This window comes from Trichoplusia ni, chromosome 6 (assembly GCF_003590095.1).
Source record: "Trichoplusia ni isolate ovarian cell line Hi5 chromosome 6, tn1, whole genome shotgun sequence".
In the NCBI taxonomy this organism is placed as follows: domain Eukaryota; kingdom Metazoa; phylum Arthropoda; class Insecta; order Lepidoptera; family Noctuidae; genus Trichoplusia; species Trichoplusia ni.
Window position 1 is genome coordinate 9,270,724 of NC_039483.1, and position 20,502 is coordinate 9,291,225.

Sequence of the window (20,502 nt, forward strand, 5' to 3'; positions counted from 1 at the left end):
GCCTAGTTTTTTGGTAGCATGTACATTAATAACAGCCTAATGATAAAAAAAATAAAAAATATATATAAATTATGGCATCCTTCATATTTCTGTCTAACTTCCGAGTGTTAACACAAGATTAAAGAGTTTTTTCTTTTATTTCCTATACTTTCAGGCTCTGCGCCATTTTGAGAAAACGTGTTTCCAGTAAAAGTTATAATGTTTACTAATAAAACAGCGTATATATGTAAAAATAATTACGTTGGTTCAAAATAGTACTAAAGATTAAAAATCAATATAGTAATGATACATATATAAAAATATTAAAAATGATTATTATTATTTCATAATAATTATACTTCTTGTGATTGCTAAACAAAACGTAATGCTATGTGATCATGACAGCGGATCTGTCACTACTTATAGTTGGCATTTTGCGCACGTTGTATTATTTATACAAAAGTACCTACTCTGTGTATTATTTACGCTTGCGTTTTTGTGTGAATATTTATTATTATGTATCAATTTAATACCTTTTCAGTGCTCCGAACGCCTATAGTTTTTATGAAAGCCAATCAGTTTGCAACTCATTGAATAAGAAGGATTAAAACATAACATCATTTTATGTAAATATCTAAAAAATCTGAAGTATGTGGAATATGTAACATATATATTATATTTTATAGGACAAACTTAATTCCAAAAAGCAAAATTTCGTTAATGTACATGAACTTTTACAAGCTAGGCAGAGGGCCTTGTATAAATTGGCCATGTCCTTTGCTCATATTAATAATTTAAATACATGTCTATTGAGGAATTAATGAAACAATTTATAATGGAAATGATTTTTATTGCTTTTTCTTTTAAGTATAAAATACACGTATACCTAAAATTAAATTGTAGCAAATTGAACAGAATAGAAAAATCATACATATCTAAAAATGCAAATATTTTATTTTATACATGAGACAATCGATTTTAAAACTTATCTTTCAGTAAATAGAGACATAAATAAAAAATATATCTGTATTTATATCAAAACAGAATTAATTATGTTACAAACACGATTTAACTAATCTTTCTATCGGAAAGGGAAACAGAATAGTGTAAAAAAAATCATTGTGGTATAGTTACCGGCACGGATCTTGACTGCTGACCTTTACCTGTGCAGAAGTGATATTTTGGATCCCTTTTGCGGTATGAAGTGAGGCGCGGGGCGGACTCAAGTGCAGAGATTGTCCCGCAGCGCATCGCATCATAGCTGTCACTCGTGGTTGGTTGAAATTCGTTATTTGCTGCAGTTTCATGCATTTAAAGACGACGAGTACGCACAATTGATTGGCGTTTTATTTTACGATGCGTAAAGCGATGTTCACTGTGCCGTCGAGCGCTAAAGATCCCTGCCGGTAGCTATGTCGCTTGTCGCTCAAGCTGTAGGAGTAACGCTAGGCTCCCGCTGGGCGCGGCGCGCGGCCGCCTCGCACAGCGGCGCCAGCGCGGCGCGCGCCGCCCGCAGCTGCGTGTCGCGCCACTCCGCGCTGCTGCGGGGGCCTGTGCTCACGCTGTAGGAGTAACGCTAGGCTCCCGCTGGGCGCGGCGCGCGGCCGCCTCGCACAGCGGCGCCAGCGCGGCGCGCGCCGCCCGCAGCTGCGTGTCGCGCCCCTCCGCGCTGCTGCGGGGGCCTGTGCTCACGCTGTAGGAGTAACGCTAGGCTCCCGCTGGGCGCGGCGCGCGGCCGCCTCGCACAGCGGCGCCAGCGCGGCGCGCGCCGCCCGCAGCTGCGTGTCGCGCCCCTCCGCGCTGCTGCGGGGGCCTGTGCTCACGCTGTAGGAGTAACGCTAGGCTCCCGCTGGGCGCGGCGCGCGGCCGCCTCGCACAGCGGCGCCAGCGCGGCGCGCGCCGCCCGCAGCTGCGTGTCGCGCCCCTCCGCGCTGCTGCGGGGGCCTGTGCTCACGCTGTAGGAGTAACGCTAGGCTCCCGCTGGGCGCGGCGCGCGGCCGCCTCGCACAGCGGCGCCAGCGCGGCGCGCGCCGCCCGCAGCTGCGTGTCGCGCCCCTCCGCGCTGCTGCGGGGGCCTGTGCTCACGCTGTAGGAGTAACGCTAGGCTCCCGCTGGGCGCGGCGCGCGGCCGCCTCGCACAGCGGCGCCAGCGCGGCGCGCGCCGCCCGCAGCTGCGTGTCGCGCCCCTCCGCGCTGCTGCGGGGGCCTGTGCTCACGCTGTAGGAGTAACGCTAGGCTCCCGCTGGGCGCGGCGCGCGGCCGCCTCGCACAGCGGCGCCAGCGCGGCGCGCGCCGCCCGCAGCTGCGTGTCGCGCCCCTCCGCGCTGCTGCGGGGGCCTGTGCTCACGCTGTAGGAGTAACGCTAGGCTCCCGCTGGGCGCGGCGCGCGGCCGCCTCGCACAGCGGCGCCAGCGCGGCGCGCGCCGCCCGCAGCTGCGTGTCGCGCCCCTCCGCGCTGCTGCGGGGGCCTGTGCTCACGCTGTAGGAGTAACGCTAGGCTCCCGCTGGGCGCGGCGCGCGGCCGCCTCGCACAGCGGCGCCAGCGCGGCGCGCGCCGCCCGCAGCTGCGTGTCGCGCCCCTCCGCGCTGCTGCGGGGGCCTGTGCTCACGCTGTAGGAGTAACGCTAGGCTCCCGCTGGGCGCGGCGCGCGGCCGCCTCGCACAGCGGCGCCAGCGCGGCGCGCGCCGCCCGCAGCTGCGTGTCGCGCCCCTCCGCGCTGCTGCGGGGGCCTGTGCTCACGCTGTAGGAGTAACGCTAGGCTCCCGCTGGGCGCGGCGCGCGGCCGCCTCGCACAGCGGCGCCAGCGCGGCGCGCGCCGCCCGCAGCTGCGTGTCGCGCCACTCCGCGCTGCTGCGGGGGCCTGTGCACTCCAGTAGGGAACGGGATATGGACGCCTCTAGGACTGATAGCTCGGACAACATGCTGAAATATGAAAAAAAATAATTATCAATGAGTTGGCTCCATGTGGCCCAGGATAGGAAGTGTCGTGGAAGTGGCAGTGGGCTAATTAAAAATAAATCGACCAACAGATTATATAAATACGAAAGCACAAAAAGTTATTGTGGTGTATTTAATTTAGATTAACGTAAGTAATGTTTTGTAAAATCGACTACAATGCAGTTTAGGAAAGGTCTGAAATTCTAAAGGTTTTAAAAGGCACAAAGAAAATTATAATTATTAAAGTAAATTTTACTTCAAGAACACTCACTGCTGCCCCGCGACCGCGATCCCCTCTACATGTATAGGTACAGTGTATTCTCGTTCAATCTGCCAAGGATTCAGCCATGTTGTGACACTAAAATAATATAGGTATTTGATTCATTTTATTTAAACACCAAAAAACAATTCTAAAAATCAGACATTAGCCGGTAAAATTGACGTCTTATCAAAAGATCTGATTTCTTTTACAAAGTTAACTGTCATGATACAATTGAAACACCAAACGTGTGATTGTAATTTGATCTATTGAAAATATTCTTTAGAGCTTTGCCAATAGGTAATAATTTAATACCATCCTAATTATACATTTTTTTAGAAAAATTACGAATGAGACTAAGAGTAAAAAATTTAGAAACTCACAGATCGCTGTTACACAGCGCCAGACTCCGCTCCTTGAGTATGACAAAGGAGTGTATACAGCGCGCGAGCTCCTCTCCGGGCCACTCCTCGGACGGTAACACTTCCGTCACCACAGACTCTGGAACACAATACAATGGTATCTATGGTGGTGATATGTAACTAGCAATAATAAAGATAATTTGATGCAAAATTCTAAGCGATTTGTAAAGTAGAAAATGCAATATGCGGACTGCGAAATGCTTTCCATATAGCATAATTTTCTTTAATAGTTTTATATTGTAAAAAAAATGTGTAATTAACTTGAAAGTAAACTAGATCTAGCCTTCCAACTTTAAGTCAGAAAGACTTGTTTTGGTGATAAGGTGATAAAATCAACTAACATCGTCAAGTCAAGACCAAAGTCGAGGTCTCTCCCCACAGCTTCGAAAACCTGGCCCCTCAGTACTAGATACAGAACGGCCCAAGCTATACTCCCGCAGGCATGCTAGGTAAATGTACGTTTCTTACAACAAACGAGTTCTAGGCAAACATTTACTCTTTCATTAGATTTAAAAAAGTGATACCTTGAGGCGTGTCTTCTGATTTCGTTAATGTTCTCAGACAGCTCGCTAGACTGGGCAAGGACACCGGCAGCAACTCACACAAAGTTGCGTAATGGTCGTATCTGTAAAGTATTTAAACATCAATACATAAACCTGACAAATCCTGTCAAATAAGAATATCTACAACTTAAAACAACATTCCTTGAAGTTTCAAGAAACGTTGGTTTGAATGTTGTCAAGTTTGACCGACAATATTTTTATGATTTTGATTTTAATTTATCTGAAAACATTTCACTGATCTGCGGGTAAACCTTGAAGTAATATTATAGCGGGTGTGAAACTAAGATAGCGCACTAAACGTTGCAAATTGGCGTCTTTCTTCCCGTAATAATATAACTGACGGTACTCCCTCAGGTACATGTGATTGCAGTACAATACAACACGAATTGGCTACAATACCTTGACCACCCTGTTAGTATAATGCCCGCGAAATTGATTGTACTGCTATACTTCTTGATCTCTGCTATCCAAGCTTCGTGATTGCTGACGTAGCGGCGAACTGGTGATAAAACCTGCAACAAGGTAAAACTTATAAAACCGATTTAGATGAGGTAGTTTTTTGTGTGACTGGAATTTTTGTAAAACAGACCTTTTTTTGTTAGGTGGAAACATGGACAAAAGTCTCTAGTAACATTGTTAAACAAGCCACTTGACTGCACAGGGCATAAAATCCTTATCTATGAGTCTAAGCATATAAGAGTAGCTTCATCAAAAGTCTACAAAAAATTTCATCTTAATCAATTCAATGAAGATTGCAGTACATTACCTGGCAACTCCCATTAGCTCCTTTAAAAGCTGACGCAGCCCATACTTGGGGAAAGACTTGCGAATATGTTAACCATAAGTTTGGATCAATGTTGAAGCACTCTGAAGAGTTGTAGTGCCATAACACTGGCTGAACTAGTCTGCCTAACTCATACTCTGAAAATTAAAAAAAAAAACAGAATTGAAATATGGAATGTCTGCTTTGACTATACTGAACGAGTGTGCATTTAAAACAAACAAAAATGATTTATTTATCAAAAAATCCAGATTGAAATGTTCTTAAAAACTGAGAAAGGGTTAAACTTAATATTTTCGTTTCACATCTTTAAATTCATACAAATATTAACCTCTCAAAGTATCAACATTGATTGACCTTAACATATCATCCCACATGAGCACAATCAAATCTGGTCTCTTCTCCTTTATGAATAAGGTTAAATCTCGGATGTGCTCTAAATATAGTGAAGCTGCTTTGTGCTTATGAGATACAGCTCTCGCCTGACAGTCATCACACACAGCTGTGTGCCACACCTGAAATTAATAAAGGATTATTTTTTATTTTTGCACAGATTTAACTTAAACAAATGAATAATATCAATACTAGATTGACAGTGTATTAATTTATTATGTGAATGATCATTAAACTCTTGATATTTTTAATGAGAGAGAGTGTATGTTACAACACCTATCATACTTTTTACTAATATTATAAACGCGAAAGTTTGTTTATGTGGATGATTGTTCCTCTTTTATGCAAAAACCACTGAACAATATAGAAGAAACTTTGTACACATACATAGTTTATAACCAGGATTAACACATAGGATAGTTTTTATTCCGATTTTATGTTCCCATAGGATCATTTTCGATACGTAGCAGGCAAGCCCGCGGGCAACAGCTAATTTATTTATTTATTTATTTATACTTCTTATACAAACAAGTACAATGGCGGACTTAATGCCAAAGGCATTCTCTACCAGTCAACCAAGAGGTGGTACAGAGAAACGGGAAGTGGGTGTATAATCAGAAAAGACAGTCAATGAAATTAAAAATATATACAATCACACATATACACACAAATATATCTACCTATATATATAATAGACAGCTAATACATACAATTAAATAACCGGGGAATACTATTACGTAAAATTATCTACATAAACATACATATATAATATATTAGACAAGGTGAGATTCTTGTGATGACGACTCTGCCAGTTTCATAAGAAACAATTTGCGAACCTTTAATTTGAACACATTGCGGTTTGTGGACGTCCTGATTTCGAGAGGAAGGGCATTCCATAGTAGAACGGATTGGACTAGAAAGGAAGAGTGAACAGAGCTAGAGCTATGAGAAGGACAGAGGAGAAGACGATTATTAGAAGACCGAAGGTCACGGCCATGGTTGTCGCATAAGTAACGAAAATAGGGCGTTAAGTAAGCAGGAGGGGTGGGAGAGAACAAGATAGAGTAGAGAAAAGAAAGAGTTCGTACACTTCGGCGCTCCCGGATCGGCAGCCAGCGCAGTTGGGTACGGTAAGCAGACACATGGTCGTATTTGCGAAGGTTAAAAATAAATCGAATGCAGTTATTCAGAAGTCTATCTAATTTATTTAGGAGATCTGCATTCAGGTCTAAGTAGCACACGTCGGCATAGTCTAGGATTGGGAAAATTAGGGTTTGCACAAGCATCAGTTTCGTTTTGGATGGGAGAAAGTTCTTTAGGCGGTAAAGATTTCGTAGCGTGCCAGTGACTCTCTGGGACACACTAGTGACCTGAGCTTGCCAACTCAGTGATGAGTCCATGAGCAGGCCAAGATTTTTTACAGTTTGGCTGACGCTAATAATTGAGCCATTGAATACGATGGGGGGAACGGCTAACTCCTCCAATCTGCGAAGCGTGCGTTGACTGCCTACGATAATCGATTGGCACTTAGAGGGGTTCACCACCAGACCAAACCTCTCAGACCAGTCCCGGACGTGATCAAGGTCTTCGTTGATCAAGTCTATCGCCCTGGAAATGTCCCCCACACTAGCCTGCACGTAAAGCTGCAAGTCGTCAGCATATAGGTGATACGAACACTGAAGACCTTGAGTTATAAGATTAATGAAAATAGAAAAAAGTAAAGGAGAAATTATGCCGCCTTGGGGAACACCGGAATTCAGCTCGCACCAATTCGACGAAGATTCACCGACGCGAACCGATTGCCGGCGACCCCGAAGATATGAAGAAAACCAGATCAGAGCCGCAGATGACATCATTAGGGTGTCTAGGATAGAGAGGAGAATATCATAACTCACGGTATTAAAGGCGTTCGAGAAATCAACCAGTACCACGACAGTAGCCTTAGTATCCTCCATGCCCGCCCTAATATCGTGAGTAACTTTAAGAAGAGCGGACGTTGTGCTGTGACCAGGCCTGAAACCAGACTGGAGCGGGTTTAAAAGATGGTGCCGCGAGATGTGCAGGTACAGTTGCTTATGGACACAAGCTTCCAACACTTTGGACAGGAATGGGAGTATGGAGATAGGACGAAAATGACTAGGCAAGGTAGGATTGGGGACTTTTGGTAAAGGAATGACGTACGCCATACGCCATTGTTCGGGAACTTGACCAGACCAGAGGGAAAAATTTATAATATGGGAAATCGGAGAGAGCAGGAATTCTAGGATGGGAGTGATCATGCGACGGCTGATGGCGTCAGCCCCTACAGCGTTGGATTTGATGGAGAGGATAATCCTTTTGACGTCATCTTCGGCTACTGGTGAAAATGAAAAAGCTTGAATGTTAGGCCGGGTTAATGCAGACAGCTGCCTTAAAGTACGCCTCATGGCTTGTTGGTCCATGGGGTAAGTGGTAGAGAAATGTGCATTTATGTCATCCAAGCCAAGAGTGAACTGATTGTCCAGGTTCCTCATCCTGCCAATGCCCAAAGAACCGAGGAACTTCCAGACATCGACAGGGGAGGAGGAAGATAAATTGTTGAGAATGTGCTGGCGTTTGGCGTTACGTATCACCTGGTTACACTTATTCCTTGCAGCTTTAAATAGGCGCCAGTTATTTTCACAACGCTCCCTCCTAAACCTGCGAAACAACCTATCCCGTCGCCGCATCATCATGCGAACTCCCCTGGTCATCCAAGGAGCAGGCAGACGTTTGATTTTAACTTTGTGGACCGGGGCATGTATGTCGTACAAGTCCTTAATTAGCCTGCAAAAAATGTTGACTTTAGTGTCGATGTTAGGTGCACTATACAAGTCGTCCCATTTTAGATGAGAAGCATCCCTATGCAATTTCTCCACATCCATACGGCCAAAAGAACGCAAGTGCAGTACCCTAGGACGGGGTTTAGGGGGTTTAAGGCTGTACGAGAGGAAGATGAGGTCGTGGTGGGAAAAACCAGGGGCAGGAAGTTGTCCGGAGGCTGAGACCAAGGAAGGACTCGAAGAAAGGATAAGGTCAAGCCAGGTATCATGTCCGTCAATGTTGTGGTGAGTGGCTTGAAGGGGAAGAACATGAAGACTTGAGGACCTTATAATTTCGAGGAGTTTACGGGAGCGAAGGGAATTTTCGGAAAGGAGGTCTGTGTTAAAATCGCCCATGACGATAACATGTGAATACTCGGACCCTATAGATTCCAGCACCGGTTCGATGCTGGAGAAATAGTCGACAGTGGGAGGACAGTAAACAACACCAAGGATAAGCTTGGCCCCTTTGACAAAAACCTCAAGAAAGAGAAATTCGGAAGAAGCAGAGGAGCCCGGTGAGGTGGCGAGAATCTTAAAAGGAAACTCGCTACGTAGGTAGATAGCGACACCACCGCCCCTCTTCTCAACCCGATCATTCCTAATGAGAACGAAGCCAGGAAGGGGGTAAGTAGTTGAAAGAAGATGAGGTTTAAGCCAAGTCTCGGAAATCAGGACGGCATGAACGCCAGAGTTCGAAAAAGTGTCAACGAGGTCACTGTAATGGCTTGGCACACTCTGCGCACTAATTATCCATATATTGAACAACATTAATTCCAGGAAAGACATAGCTTGCTTGACAACAAGAAAGACAACATAATTGGTACCAATTCTTCTAAATAAAGAAAGCAAATACCTCATCAGCTCCTATATGGAAGTAGGTAGCATCTGGCTGTACCTCCAATGCTTGCATGATCATATCTCTCACAAGGACCTGTGACTGAGGTTTGGACGGGCACATCACTGCAGGTGACCTGTCGATCTCACGGAGACCACGGTATACAGGGTGTTTGAGGACAAATTCCATGTGGCCGATAGTCTGGATTAATTGAATCTGGAAAGTTAAATGTTAATTATTAAGAATTTTATTTGGACTATGTAGTTCTAGCAATTTTGTTTTTCTGAAGCAAGATTAGCTGGAATACCGAATAAGTTAGATTTTAATGTCATAGTAAATGCTTTCTTTTTTAAAAAGATCTTATTATCGTGTCACTCGACAATAAAGTTCAACTGATGATGTAAAGAATAAGGAACATAGATAGTTTTAATATATCATAAGCACTTAAACTCAGTCTTTACTTCCAACTTATTTTCTACTATAATACAAAAGATGCTATGGGCTTATGAACTTTTTTTTTTAGTATTAAGACTTCTAAAAAGTATGATACTAACAGCCTCCAATTGATGAGTTTTAGCAAACTGCAAAATGTGTTGCACTTCAGCCATTGAATACAAGCCGTCTCCACCACTGTTGCTCAGGCTGCCAATAGCTGCCAGGTTTGAAGAGTAGGGGAATGTGTCCTCCCATTCTAGAAGCACTCCCGTCGCACCCCATGATTTAGCTGCCAATAAGACCTGTAATCAGTTATGTATTATTTAATAATTACTAGTGATAGGTGATGAGAAGTCTTTATCACAGTCATTATAAGCCCTGAATGGTCTAATGAAATGAAATAATTTATTCTGTAAGTGGGATTGGTCGTCACTATTGCATGGCTTACTGAGAATGCTGGAGTTGACATTTCCTAACTACCCTGAGAAGAAATGTCCAAACAAACTCTGGGGTTACAGTATCTTTTATGCTAAGGTCAGATCTTTAATAAAAACAATTATGTTTACAAATAGATATCCTAAACTAAACCATCAAATTCTTGGTGTTTTATTTTTAGTAATAATTGGATTACTTCTGATTTGTAAGTTACTTAGTTATGTTAAAATTTTAATTAATTCAAATATAAAACCACAGTTATTTAATACTTACTTTTTCTAAATACGGGATCTTCAATGGAGCGCCTTTTAAATCCAAGTGAACTATTCTAAAAATACAAACAAGATTAATTGTCAAGTTCCAGGATTGACTAAAAAAAGGAAATTGTATGTCTTTTGGACCAGTAATAGGATTTTTTTAGCTTCTAAAGAGTATGCCACAAACTTAGTAGCCAAGTTCTCATGTTTAGAATTACGTACTAACATTTAAATATCACACGAACACGAGGAAGAAAACATAAAACTATACTTTTGTTTTTTTTTATATTGTATAAATCTTTAGGTAACCTGTGCATTTTGAATTAAGAACAATTCCTTCACTTGTTATTTACTTCATTTGTTTCAATTACAATAATCGTAGGTGGTAGGCTTCGCGATTCATATTGGTATTCAATACATAGTGGTTGATTTCGTTTCAAATATTTTCATTGTGTATAATCATTATTTAGTTTATTTATTTTGCCGGTTCAAAGACTGGAATTTAGATTTGTTTGTTTGAACAACAAACACAATTCACAACCTTATTTCGAGTTTTGACATTTGCATTTTGTCACAATGTTGTCAGTCTAAAAAATATAATATGAGTGGAAAAAAGTGAAAAAACTCATGAAAAAATAAAATAAAACTGTTTTTTTAGTAAATCTTTGTATTGCTATTGAGTTTACATTAACCGACAAGCATGGCTTTCAGCTGACTTTTAATGAATGGAATACTTGGCTGTTTAATAATGTATGTCAGTTGAACTGACACTATCGCGATAATGTACGTAGTTTAAAAAAGGATTAAAGCATTTTTTTTACATCCATATTGAAAGCAAAATTATATTGAACAGTTAAAACTAAAGTATCCAGTTAAAAATGATAGAATGTTCGTCAGTAGAATAAACGGTTTTGTTGTCGTTTTATATTTACTCCGCTTTATGCCTAAGGTCACCTTAGTTCCCGTTTCTAGTAGCATTTTCCGCTTCATGTCTACAAAAACTTGTTATGATAAAAGATCAATGATAAAAGAAAAACAATAAAATTGAAACTCGTGTTATTATTTTAGTAGCAAAGTTTAATTTCATATATCTCATACATTATATACGTAGACAGTTTAAATAGGTACTAAGTAAGTAGACAAACTTATTTTCTAAAATACTTTTAAAATTTCATGTAGAAATTAAATTCTTGATTTACCTTGATAATGTTCCAAAATGGCAAGTTTCATAAACAATGCATCAGATACTTTAAAATCGTAAACATACTATTCTAAAAACACAAACTTTAATTAAAATAATAAGCTAGAGGGTCTTTTATTTTTATTCCTGGGATACAAAAATAATCAAGCATTTTATAATGCTTCGTAACTAAAACTAAAGTATGAAAACATTTTAAAGGCACACACAGTATTTAACCTCTATAGTAAAGGAATACTATATCTCCTTGGGAGACTTTTTAAAGCCAACTAATAAATAACCTGAGTGCATACTATATTAGGATGAATACATACAAATATTACTATTCACTCGCTTTCATAATCAAGGTACGATTTTAATAGGGTTTACTATAACTATTACTCATAAAAGATTAAGTAACTATCTATCTAAATACATACAGAAACAGATTTAATATAATTATATAAATCTAAGAAAATACAAGCACAATATGATGATCATAGAAAGGACAGAGTAACTGTCCTACTTGTCGTGAAATATCCTTTTACATTTGTATCATACCAATATTGATACCACAAACAATAATAAACCGCGATTTCACACAAAAAAATTACTAATACACAAAAAAGTGATCAATAAAATCAATCGTAAATTTTTTCAACACTTTGGGTTAAAATTAATATAAAAATGACAACCCTACATTTCAAACACAATAATTATTTTTCTTAATGGGCAATGATAATTTTAACTCCGGGGTCCGGTTCTCCAGCGACGTCCTTAGCTAAAGGTGCGTTCCCACAAATGCGGAAGTTATCCGTGTATGGTATGACGCCGACTAAGAAACCAGAAATGATGACCCACAAGCCAGCCACGTAGAAAGCTGCGTCCCAGTGTCCGGTAACGTCTCTAAGAGCACCTGTAATGAAAAATAACGTATTTTTTTTACTTTGTGTGCACTGATAGATTAAGTGAAGTCCGAATTATTTTTGTAAAAGTCAATCGGAACGTTTTTAGGTCGGGTTTTTATATTGCTCTGGGCGCCATAATTTTAAGAGAAGCTATTTGGGTATAACGAACTGAATAAAAAACCGAGAATTTTGCTGGCAAAAATAATAATATAAATTACTTTGTACCTAGAAATAAACAAAATTTGTTCAAGTCATTAAAAATAAAATTGCAAATGGACTATTAAACCGGGTAAGAGTGTAGTAGGTACCTTATTGGAACATTATCGGCAATAACTGGTCTTCAATAAGGTCAATGACTGGCTAAGAGATGTGTAAGAGGCTATAATGGCTATAGGATTCACCTTGGACTAGACTTGAACGAGCCATTCCCAGTTCTGCCATATTCCAGGTATTTAAAACAAAACAACAACGTTAAAGTGCAAACAAAGAAAAGAAATGAACGGAAACCAAGCGAGGCGAAGGCGAGTACATCAAGCAACACTATCCAAACAATCTTTGTACTTGTAAACAGTACAGATTATAGCTAAATTTACGACTGTTCACACTTTATTTTACGATTGTAGTAACCACGAGTCGTGGCGATAAGCGTATCAATATTTATCCTAAGATTTTTCGGTTGTGGAAACTGACTTAACAGTCCATATGAACACAAAATAATTCATCTTTTACGACTTCTAAAAACTACAGTAATGAGAAGTTTTCCTGGTCATGGCGTCAGCAAAACCACGACTAATTTGGTTTGTTTAAAAACACTGAGTTAACTATCGGTTGTTTTACCTATTCCTCTCTGTATTACGATTACGTAACAGTTACACTTGTTTCTCTGAACATTTTTTTTCTACATCGCAAAAGAAACTGAGCATCTTGGGCAACAGTTCTTTGTCAAAATGTATGGTTTTGGAAAAAATTAAAGAAATTCAGTAGACTTGGTGATGATTGTATACATAATTTAAGGAGAAAACCCAACTTACCAGCCATAGGCGGTCCAATAAGATGTCCAATACCCTGACTCAGCAGCACCAATCCGTAAGCCATTGTGAATCTTTCCAGAGCTATCAACTCGACCAAGATACTCGGCGTATATGAGTACGAACTGGAAAACATGAGTCCGAACATAACGGCGTTCAGGGCTAGTATGTAGAAACTGTAGGGAGCTTCGGGGTCCATCACACGAATGAGTACGGGGAATAGGATAATTGTTATACCACAAAATATTAGACACACAGCATACGTCTTTGTTACGTTAACCCATGGCAAATCACCCATCCAACCCAGTCCAACCTGGAAAAGAAAAACAACATGTTGATTGAAATTCGTCAGTCGTGCGTTTGCGTACTCAAAAACAAGATTCTTTAAGACCCAGATTCATTTTGTAATAATAACGCAATCAAAATTATCAAATTTCATCACGCACTCATTACTTTAGACTTTAAAGATAACTAAAAAATTAAGAACAACAAACTTCGTGTAAAATCGTAAAACAAACATTACTTTGGGATTCCACATTTTATTGGTATTACCAAAAAAATAATGTACTTCATTAAATAATAAAAAAAAATGAGCGATCTTGTAGACAGATAGGTTATATTCATAATGTGTTGCAAGTGACTGAAATATGTCAAAAATATTGAACTCACGAAGAACAAGTTAAAAAGAAGCACTATGAAAAGGGAATCACATGATATTTAACTCTGGTTAAAATCAACAAATAAGTCAAAATGGCAATACTTACGATACCAATAATAGTGGCAACACCAAACACACTCAACATCCAAGATCCGTGAGCCTCAGAATAGCCGCTCATCAACATAAAGTTAGAAATATAGAAGTAGGGCACGATGAACCAGATGAACAAAACTAAGGTCGACAAATTCATCATCAGGAAATGGAACTCCGTGAACATATTGAAGTCAAAAGTCTTATTGATCATGTCCAGCAAACGTCTGCCCCAAGTCTGTAATAAAAGAAATAAGTGTAAAGAAAACAAATCCTAAATTTTTTGATCACGAGGAAAACAAACGGTCATCACTTACGTTTTCCTCCTCAACGGACCACATGGAGTTTCGGTAGATATCAGGACATGACGAAGCCCGCAGCTTATACTTGGCAATGTTCATCATAGCACCACGATGCATGATAGAGTTACGATGCACTCGAATGCCTCTCAAATAGTGATGATCAGTAACGAACTGCCTAGTCCACCAGTCTTGACGATCCCTCTGTACAATCACCGCAGGCTTGTGTTCCGGTATCGGCTGCAATAACTTCTCCCTAACTAAGTCCAATTTCGTCTCAAAATCTTTTTTCTCTTTCTTATTGAGTTTCAGTTTCAGCGACATCTTTATCGGTTTATTTGTCTTTGATGTTGCTGCCGGCTCGGTGTCCAACTTCTGTTCCGATGTACTCCTTAGCGCTAGCATTGATGGATAATTTTGTAGAATAATGTTGTAGAGTTTTTTATTTGATATTAATTGGTCTAATACTTCGGCAGGCACCTGCAACATTGTAATATTTAAGTATTGATTATAAAGCAAAATAGAAACTTTTTTTTAATTGAAGACGTTTGGATTAAATATTAACAACTGAAAATGTTGCTCTTACCTTTTCACTTTGTCTCAAGAACGTTGGCAGGTTTATCACAGAACTAACTTTATGAGACATATCAGCATTCCTCTTTGTCACTGCTTCTAGATCCTCAGCTTCGGCTATCGAAGCCACTAACGTCGTGAGTATATATTCAGGTGTTTCACCACTCTTCATCAATGTCTTTAATTCCTCCACGCCAGGGTATACAGATTCTCCACCTCCAGATTTCGCAGATATTGACATAGAACTCGAAGCTCGCTTCGACTTATTCAACTTTCTCTGTTTCTTTTGTTCCATTATCAACCATTCAGGATCTCTCATCACAGCACCACACACGCATACATTAAGTACAGTACCAGCTAACAGTAACAACGTACCTCTCCATCCAAATTCTTCTAATAAATATGTTGTAAGTGGAGAATAAATGAAAGTACCAAATCCAACTCCACAGGAACCTAATCCAACAGCCAAATTACGTCTTTTCTCAAACCAATAAGCTATTGATACTACAGCAGTTACGTACAATAAGCCAGTTCCTAAACCAGCCATAATACCATAAGTTACATATAGAACTTCGACTGAATTACTGTATGAAGCTGCAACAAAACCGATAGTCGACGCTATACCGCCAACTATTGTCATACTTCTGCATCCATAACGATCAACTAAAGCACTCATTATAGGTCCAGCAATCAACGGTACGGAGATAAACAAACTTCCAATCAACGATGTCTTGGCTTCACTGGTTTCGAAGAAAATCACGAATTTGTCGTGCATCAGACCATAGGAGAAAGCTAATCCATCAGCCACCGTGGCGATGAGGAATGATGCGGCTACGACTACCCATCCCCATCCGCCATCTGGTATTTGCGGAGGCTGGTCTGCCGGTGGCTTACTGGAACAGATACTGTCCGTGTCTCCAAGACCGAAAAACTTGACACCTTCATTCGTTGATGTAGCATCATCATCACTTCCCTTGTCCTTATGATAACCGACAGAGAGGTGGTTATCTCTAGCATTGTTAGGCTCCGTTTTCATAGAATTCACTATATCTAAATCATCTTTCGGCTTTCCCACATCTCTCGCTTCATTTTTATCATCATTCACTCCATCTATATACTTGAAGTCATTCGTTCTCTGAAGGAGTGGAGACGTAGTCTTCTCCTCTTCAGACGGTACTTTATGTTCATACTTGAGAGAAGGATCTTTACCTGGAATTCCATTTGCATACGCTCTTTGTGATTCCATTAGTCTGTAAAACGATCTCTTCTTAAGTACGGTTCTAAGTACGTACTCGGTTGTCTAATTCGGTCCTCTAATGGACGTCGTGAACACTACCAGAATTGGATTAGTAATCCAATCAGTGGAAATTCTTCTACGTCGAAGAAACGGTTAGTTCTCTTGACCAGTGTCTTAATCTTGGATCTCTAGCAGAATAGCGACAAAGTCTCTTCGATATACAAAGTGTTAGGGCGCAAGGGTTGTAGCTTGTCGAGTACATCAAGGACCGGCTAGTCCTCGATTTCACACTTTTGAAAAAATCACTTTCTATATTGTCACACGTTCGTCCCGTGAACGTCGTGTACCTTCTTGACATTAATTAAAGTTTTATAACTTGAAATATTTGCAACATTTCAAATTTGTCGAGGGCAGGGTGAAATCTGTAACAAAAGAAAAAATATAAATTACAATTTAGATCAGAGTATTTTTTACTTTATTTTCATTCATCATTATATTCGGAGAAATACTCTAAACTGAATTAACTCAAGTTATATTGGCCTCTCCATATTCGAGAATCTTTCGAGGTAAGTTTAGGTGCAAGTACATATACTTATAATTTAATAAATTATCTAAGTTAATGATGTTTCCGCGAAAATTGTTGCCAACTTTAAACCGGATAGGGTACTAGAACTACATTGACTGATTGCTTTTTTCATTACCAATAAAAAAAAACTCTAGGAGATTAACTCGAGTAACTAAACTTCAAAGACACGAGTTAATACAAAACAGAACATAGACAGTCGCTACAACAGCAATAAATTTTACAGGCAATAAAGCGATACCATTAAAATTAATGGGCAGAAAAAAACAGTCAAGGCTAACGGAACAACACCTTAAACAGTGTAGAGGTAACTGTCACTATTTCGCGCGCAATTTACTGTCAAGTAAAAGATGGCGTCAATAGGCACAAGCAATCATCGTATTCAGGACATCCAGGTAAACACACGCAACAAACAGCCTAATTTGGTAATGGAAGCAATTGACTAAACTGAATCTAGTTAATTCTAGATCTTTCCATGAGATGCAATGATATTAAGTATCATTTCATGGCTACAGTTGGATTTTGTATGGGTACTAGAGGCTTAATTTGTACAAACAATGACTCCAGTGTGCAAATATTTGACGCATGCAATTAGTCATCGTTGCAACAACAGGCTTAGGCACATAATAAATAAGAATAATAAGTTTTAATTTACAGGTTTTAAATTTTTTGAAATTCAACTTGTATATTACAAAGATAATATTTTAGTTTCAAATCGGCTTACTAATTTTGTTCCAATGTAAGTTATGAGGAGGGAAAATCTAAAAAAATGTTCTCTTACAAGTTTATGACTAAAGCTTTCAAAAAATAACTTTCTTAATTATTCTAAGACACTATTGACGGACGGTGAATTCATCTACAAGAAACCTGAGTTCCAAATATAAGAATCTCAAATCAACAACCCGCAGAGCAAGTGTTGTGATCAATGCTTAAACTTTTTCGAAAGAGAAGAGACCTGTGGCCGGCCTTTAGACGTATTATTACACGAAAAACAACACCTATTATTTCACAACTTTAAAAAACAACACATACTATTTCGATAACCAAACGCAAGTATTAAATTCGTCGCTAATATTAGGTACACAACAAAATCTAAGTATTTAACGATGAGACCTAATGTTATCTGACTGTGATAATATTAATGGTAGTTTATGAAATGTACACAATTATGACGCATGTGATAACGTGTGTCAGTCGATGAGTCTGGCTGTGGATGGAAGGTCATTTAGTACCACCAAGGAGTCTGTACCACGATCCTGCCATCTCCTAAAATGTATGAATGTATGGACTTTGGTTTGTAATTTTCATGGATTTGAGCGTTTTCTATAATCCTTATTGATGGTCGAAATATCACTTGGCTACTATACTGAATTGATTCCTGCCAATCGTCACGGGATTCTTGACTTTTGCAGTCAACTGTGCGAAATAGTTTTATGAACTGGTGTCCATTAGGAAGAACTGTTATGAGAATCAGGAGTAAGTGTGCTGGTTTCGGCAAAGCGTTAAGGGGTTCTCCTTCCGTTTATTCTGTTACTTTAAAGACATCGTAGTAGACCCCCAGATGAGAGCCGTGATAGGTATCATAATATTGATTGAATAAATCGTTATACATAGTAGATATATTAAAATCTACTTACTAAGTTTTATATGAGAAGGCACAATCTTTTTTCGAGCAGTCGGTTAAAAAATATGTAACTTGGTGTTAAATACATAAATAATTATCGCCACTGTGTCTAAAGTGAGGCGAGTTACAGGCACTTGACCCAGTAACAATAAGCAAGCGCTCAAACAGTTGAGATAACGCAAGGTGTAGTTATTACACTTTAAATTATGTCAACATACATTTTAATTAATCATGGCCCTCTGGTTATTAACGGTGTTATTATTTGATAAGCTTTGGGTTTGAATCGGAGAGGTACGGAACCATGTAATGATTCTGCGGCTCTACCAAATTGCGCTAATAAAATGAAAAATTATATTTATAAGAAATATACAACACCAAAGTAAATAAGAAAAAATCGAACTAGCTAAATACGATGTTTCTTATTAAGCCAGTCGCTTGAAAATACCACGCCTTTATTGTAGAGGAAAATTAATAAAGAAGGCAATATACATTAACATACATAAGATTAACGCACTTGACCCTCACAGATCACGAAACAAAAAAACATACCTATCTACGTAAACACATTTATTTTACACCCTATATATCAGTGAATAGTAAAACGAGACCCGACGCAATCCAATTCCCCTGAGGACGTATTCTAATGAGGCTAGTTAAACAGATTGATGTGCGTCCATGAAAACGGACTGTTCATATTACGAGCTCAAGTCACGGAAACTGTCATACCCATTATTTATATTACTGAAAGTGTTTTCATGATTTTGACACACTTTCGGACGCTCCCAGCTGACCTTAAACCATAAGGTTAGTAAGTATTCAACTTGAAAATAGTTATTTGTGCCTTCAGATAGAGCATGAATCTATTAGTTCCACTTAAGTGGAGGGATTTCTAGGAATTACTAATTTGGCACAGATAAATCTCAGCTGACGCTTACAATTCAATACATTTCCTCTCCATAGTGTATGTCCTTTTAAAGTGCGAAGCGTATTGAGAAGTGGGATCTGTCTGACACACACCAGCTAAAAACCTTCTGGTTCACCTTGCTCTTTGTCAGAGCCGCGAGATTGGTTAAGCATGAAACCCTCACAATGATATTTAAAATAATCTCCCTTACCAGCACCCCGTACAAAATCCATAATCACTCTCCGATCCCTCATCCAGCCACTACACTCTATACCAATTTCATCACATAACTGAAATAATGACATTATTCACCACAAACACGACGATTCCACTTCTTCCATTCCTTGAGACAACTAATGCAATCTCGACACAGACAAAGATTGCCTACGTCTTGATGTAAATCCGTTAATTACTTCTCTGATAGTATCAGAGCGATAGCAAATGTCTTGACTGAAATTTGTTTAAAAATGTTAGAATATTCCGGGGTGGGATAAAGCTGAAATAAGCCGTTTGCTTATAAAAAAGTAAGGCGTGAAATTAGAACTTTATGTAGGCTGGAAAAGATTATTTCAAATTGATTTTATTTTATTGAAAGACACCTAGGATGCTAATAATGATAAATATAATAAAACAAATAGTTCTAAGACGTAGTCGATCACAGGATATTAATACAACAAATTTTGGTGTGTCGAAGATTCCGCATTTAAACAGCAGCCTTCCACGATTTCTATTGCCATCGAACTAAGAAGCAAACGGCAGAAAAAACACTGTCAGTAGTCTGAAAAACTTGCAATATATTTCCCGGTAGAAACATTGATAGGTGCTTAGCATAATTAAGAGGACGATCTCCTCGAATTAAGTACTAAATAAGTAGTCTGGGAATCCCTCTCGCAATAATTTTATGACAACTTCATAATTACGCGCTTGCAATATTGTTTTACACACGAGTTTATTACGACGGTCTATAAAATGATATTCGTGTATTGTACAATTTTATGGGCAGATGACGCCAAACGCACAATTCAAATGAACGTATCTACTATTTTATATCTATGTTTCAATTATTCAAATTAAGGCTTCATGTGGTTCTTTTTGATATTACTTTTTTATGAATTTGAACAACTATCTTAAAGTTTGATTTGCCTGCCCGCCGCCACGTCAGCTCACGATTGAGGACTCCGGTTGTGTCCGAATCTAGTCGCATTTTCTCGAAAAACAAGTACGCACAAATAAAACGTTGCTAAATAAATGATTTTGTCTTAAAAAATAAACCAAAATAAT

At 39.5% G+C, this 20,502-nt stretch overlaps 2 protein-coding genes across 2 annotated transcripts in view; both read right to left on the reverse strand.

The window, feature by feature from the left end:
- Positions 1 to 2,715: 2,715 nt before the first annotated feature.
- LOC113494786 (hexosaminidase D-like) lies at positions 2,716 to 10,773 on the reverse strand. The gene is made up of 11 exons (XM_026873250.1): positions 10,450 to 10,773; positions 10,157 to 10,211; positions 9,568 to 9,750; positions 9,032 to 9,229; positions 5,274 to 5,457; positions 4,928 to 5,082; positions 4,561 to 4,673; positions 4,123 to 4,223; positions 3,560 to 3,677; positions 3,189 to 3,275; positions 2,716 to 2,902 (listed from the first exon to the last, which is right to left on the reverse strand). The coding sequence occupies exons 1-11, from the start codon at positions 10,455 to 10,457 to the stop codon at positions 2,716 to 2,718; spliced, it is 1,389 nt and encodes a 462-aa protein (XP_026729051.1). The 5' UTR covers positions 10,458 to 10,773.
- Positions 10,774 to 11,184: 411 nt separating this feature from the next.
- LOC113494783 (monocarboxylate transporter 3-like) overlaps positions 11,185 to 20,502 on the reverse strand; it is a 30,964-nt gene continuing 21,646 nt past the window's right edge. The window contains exons 3-7 of the mRNA XM_026873249.1: positions 14,887 to 16,532; positions 14,319 to 14,780; positions 14,018 to 14,239; positions 13,257 to 13,566; positions 11,185 to 12,233 (exon numbers count right to left, since the gene is read on the reverse strand). Coding sequence (XP_026729050.1) covers positions 12,043 to 12,233; positions 13,257 to 13,566; positions 14,018 to 14,239; positions 14,319 to 14,780; positions 14,887 to 16,119 — 2,418 coding nt within the window. The 5' untranslated portion in view covers positions 16,120 to 16,532 and the 3' untranslated portion in view covers positions 11,185 to 12,042. The remainder of the gene's footprint in view (positions 12,234 to 13,256; positions 13,567 to 14,017; positions 14,240 to 14,318; positions 14,781 to 14,886; positions 16,533 to 20,502) is intronic.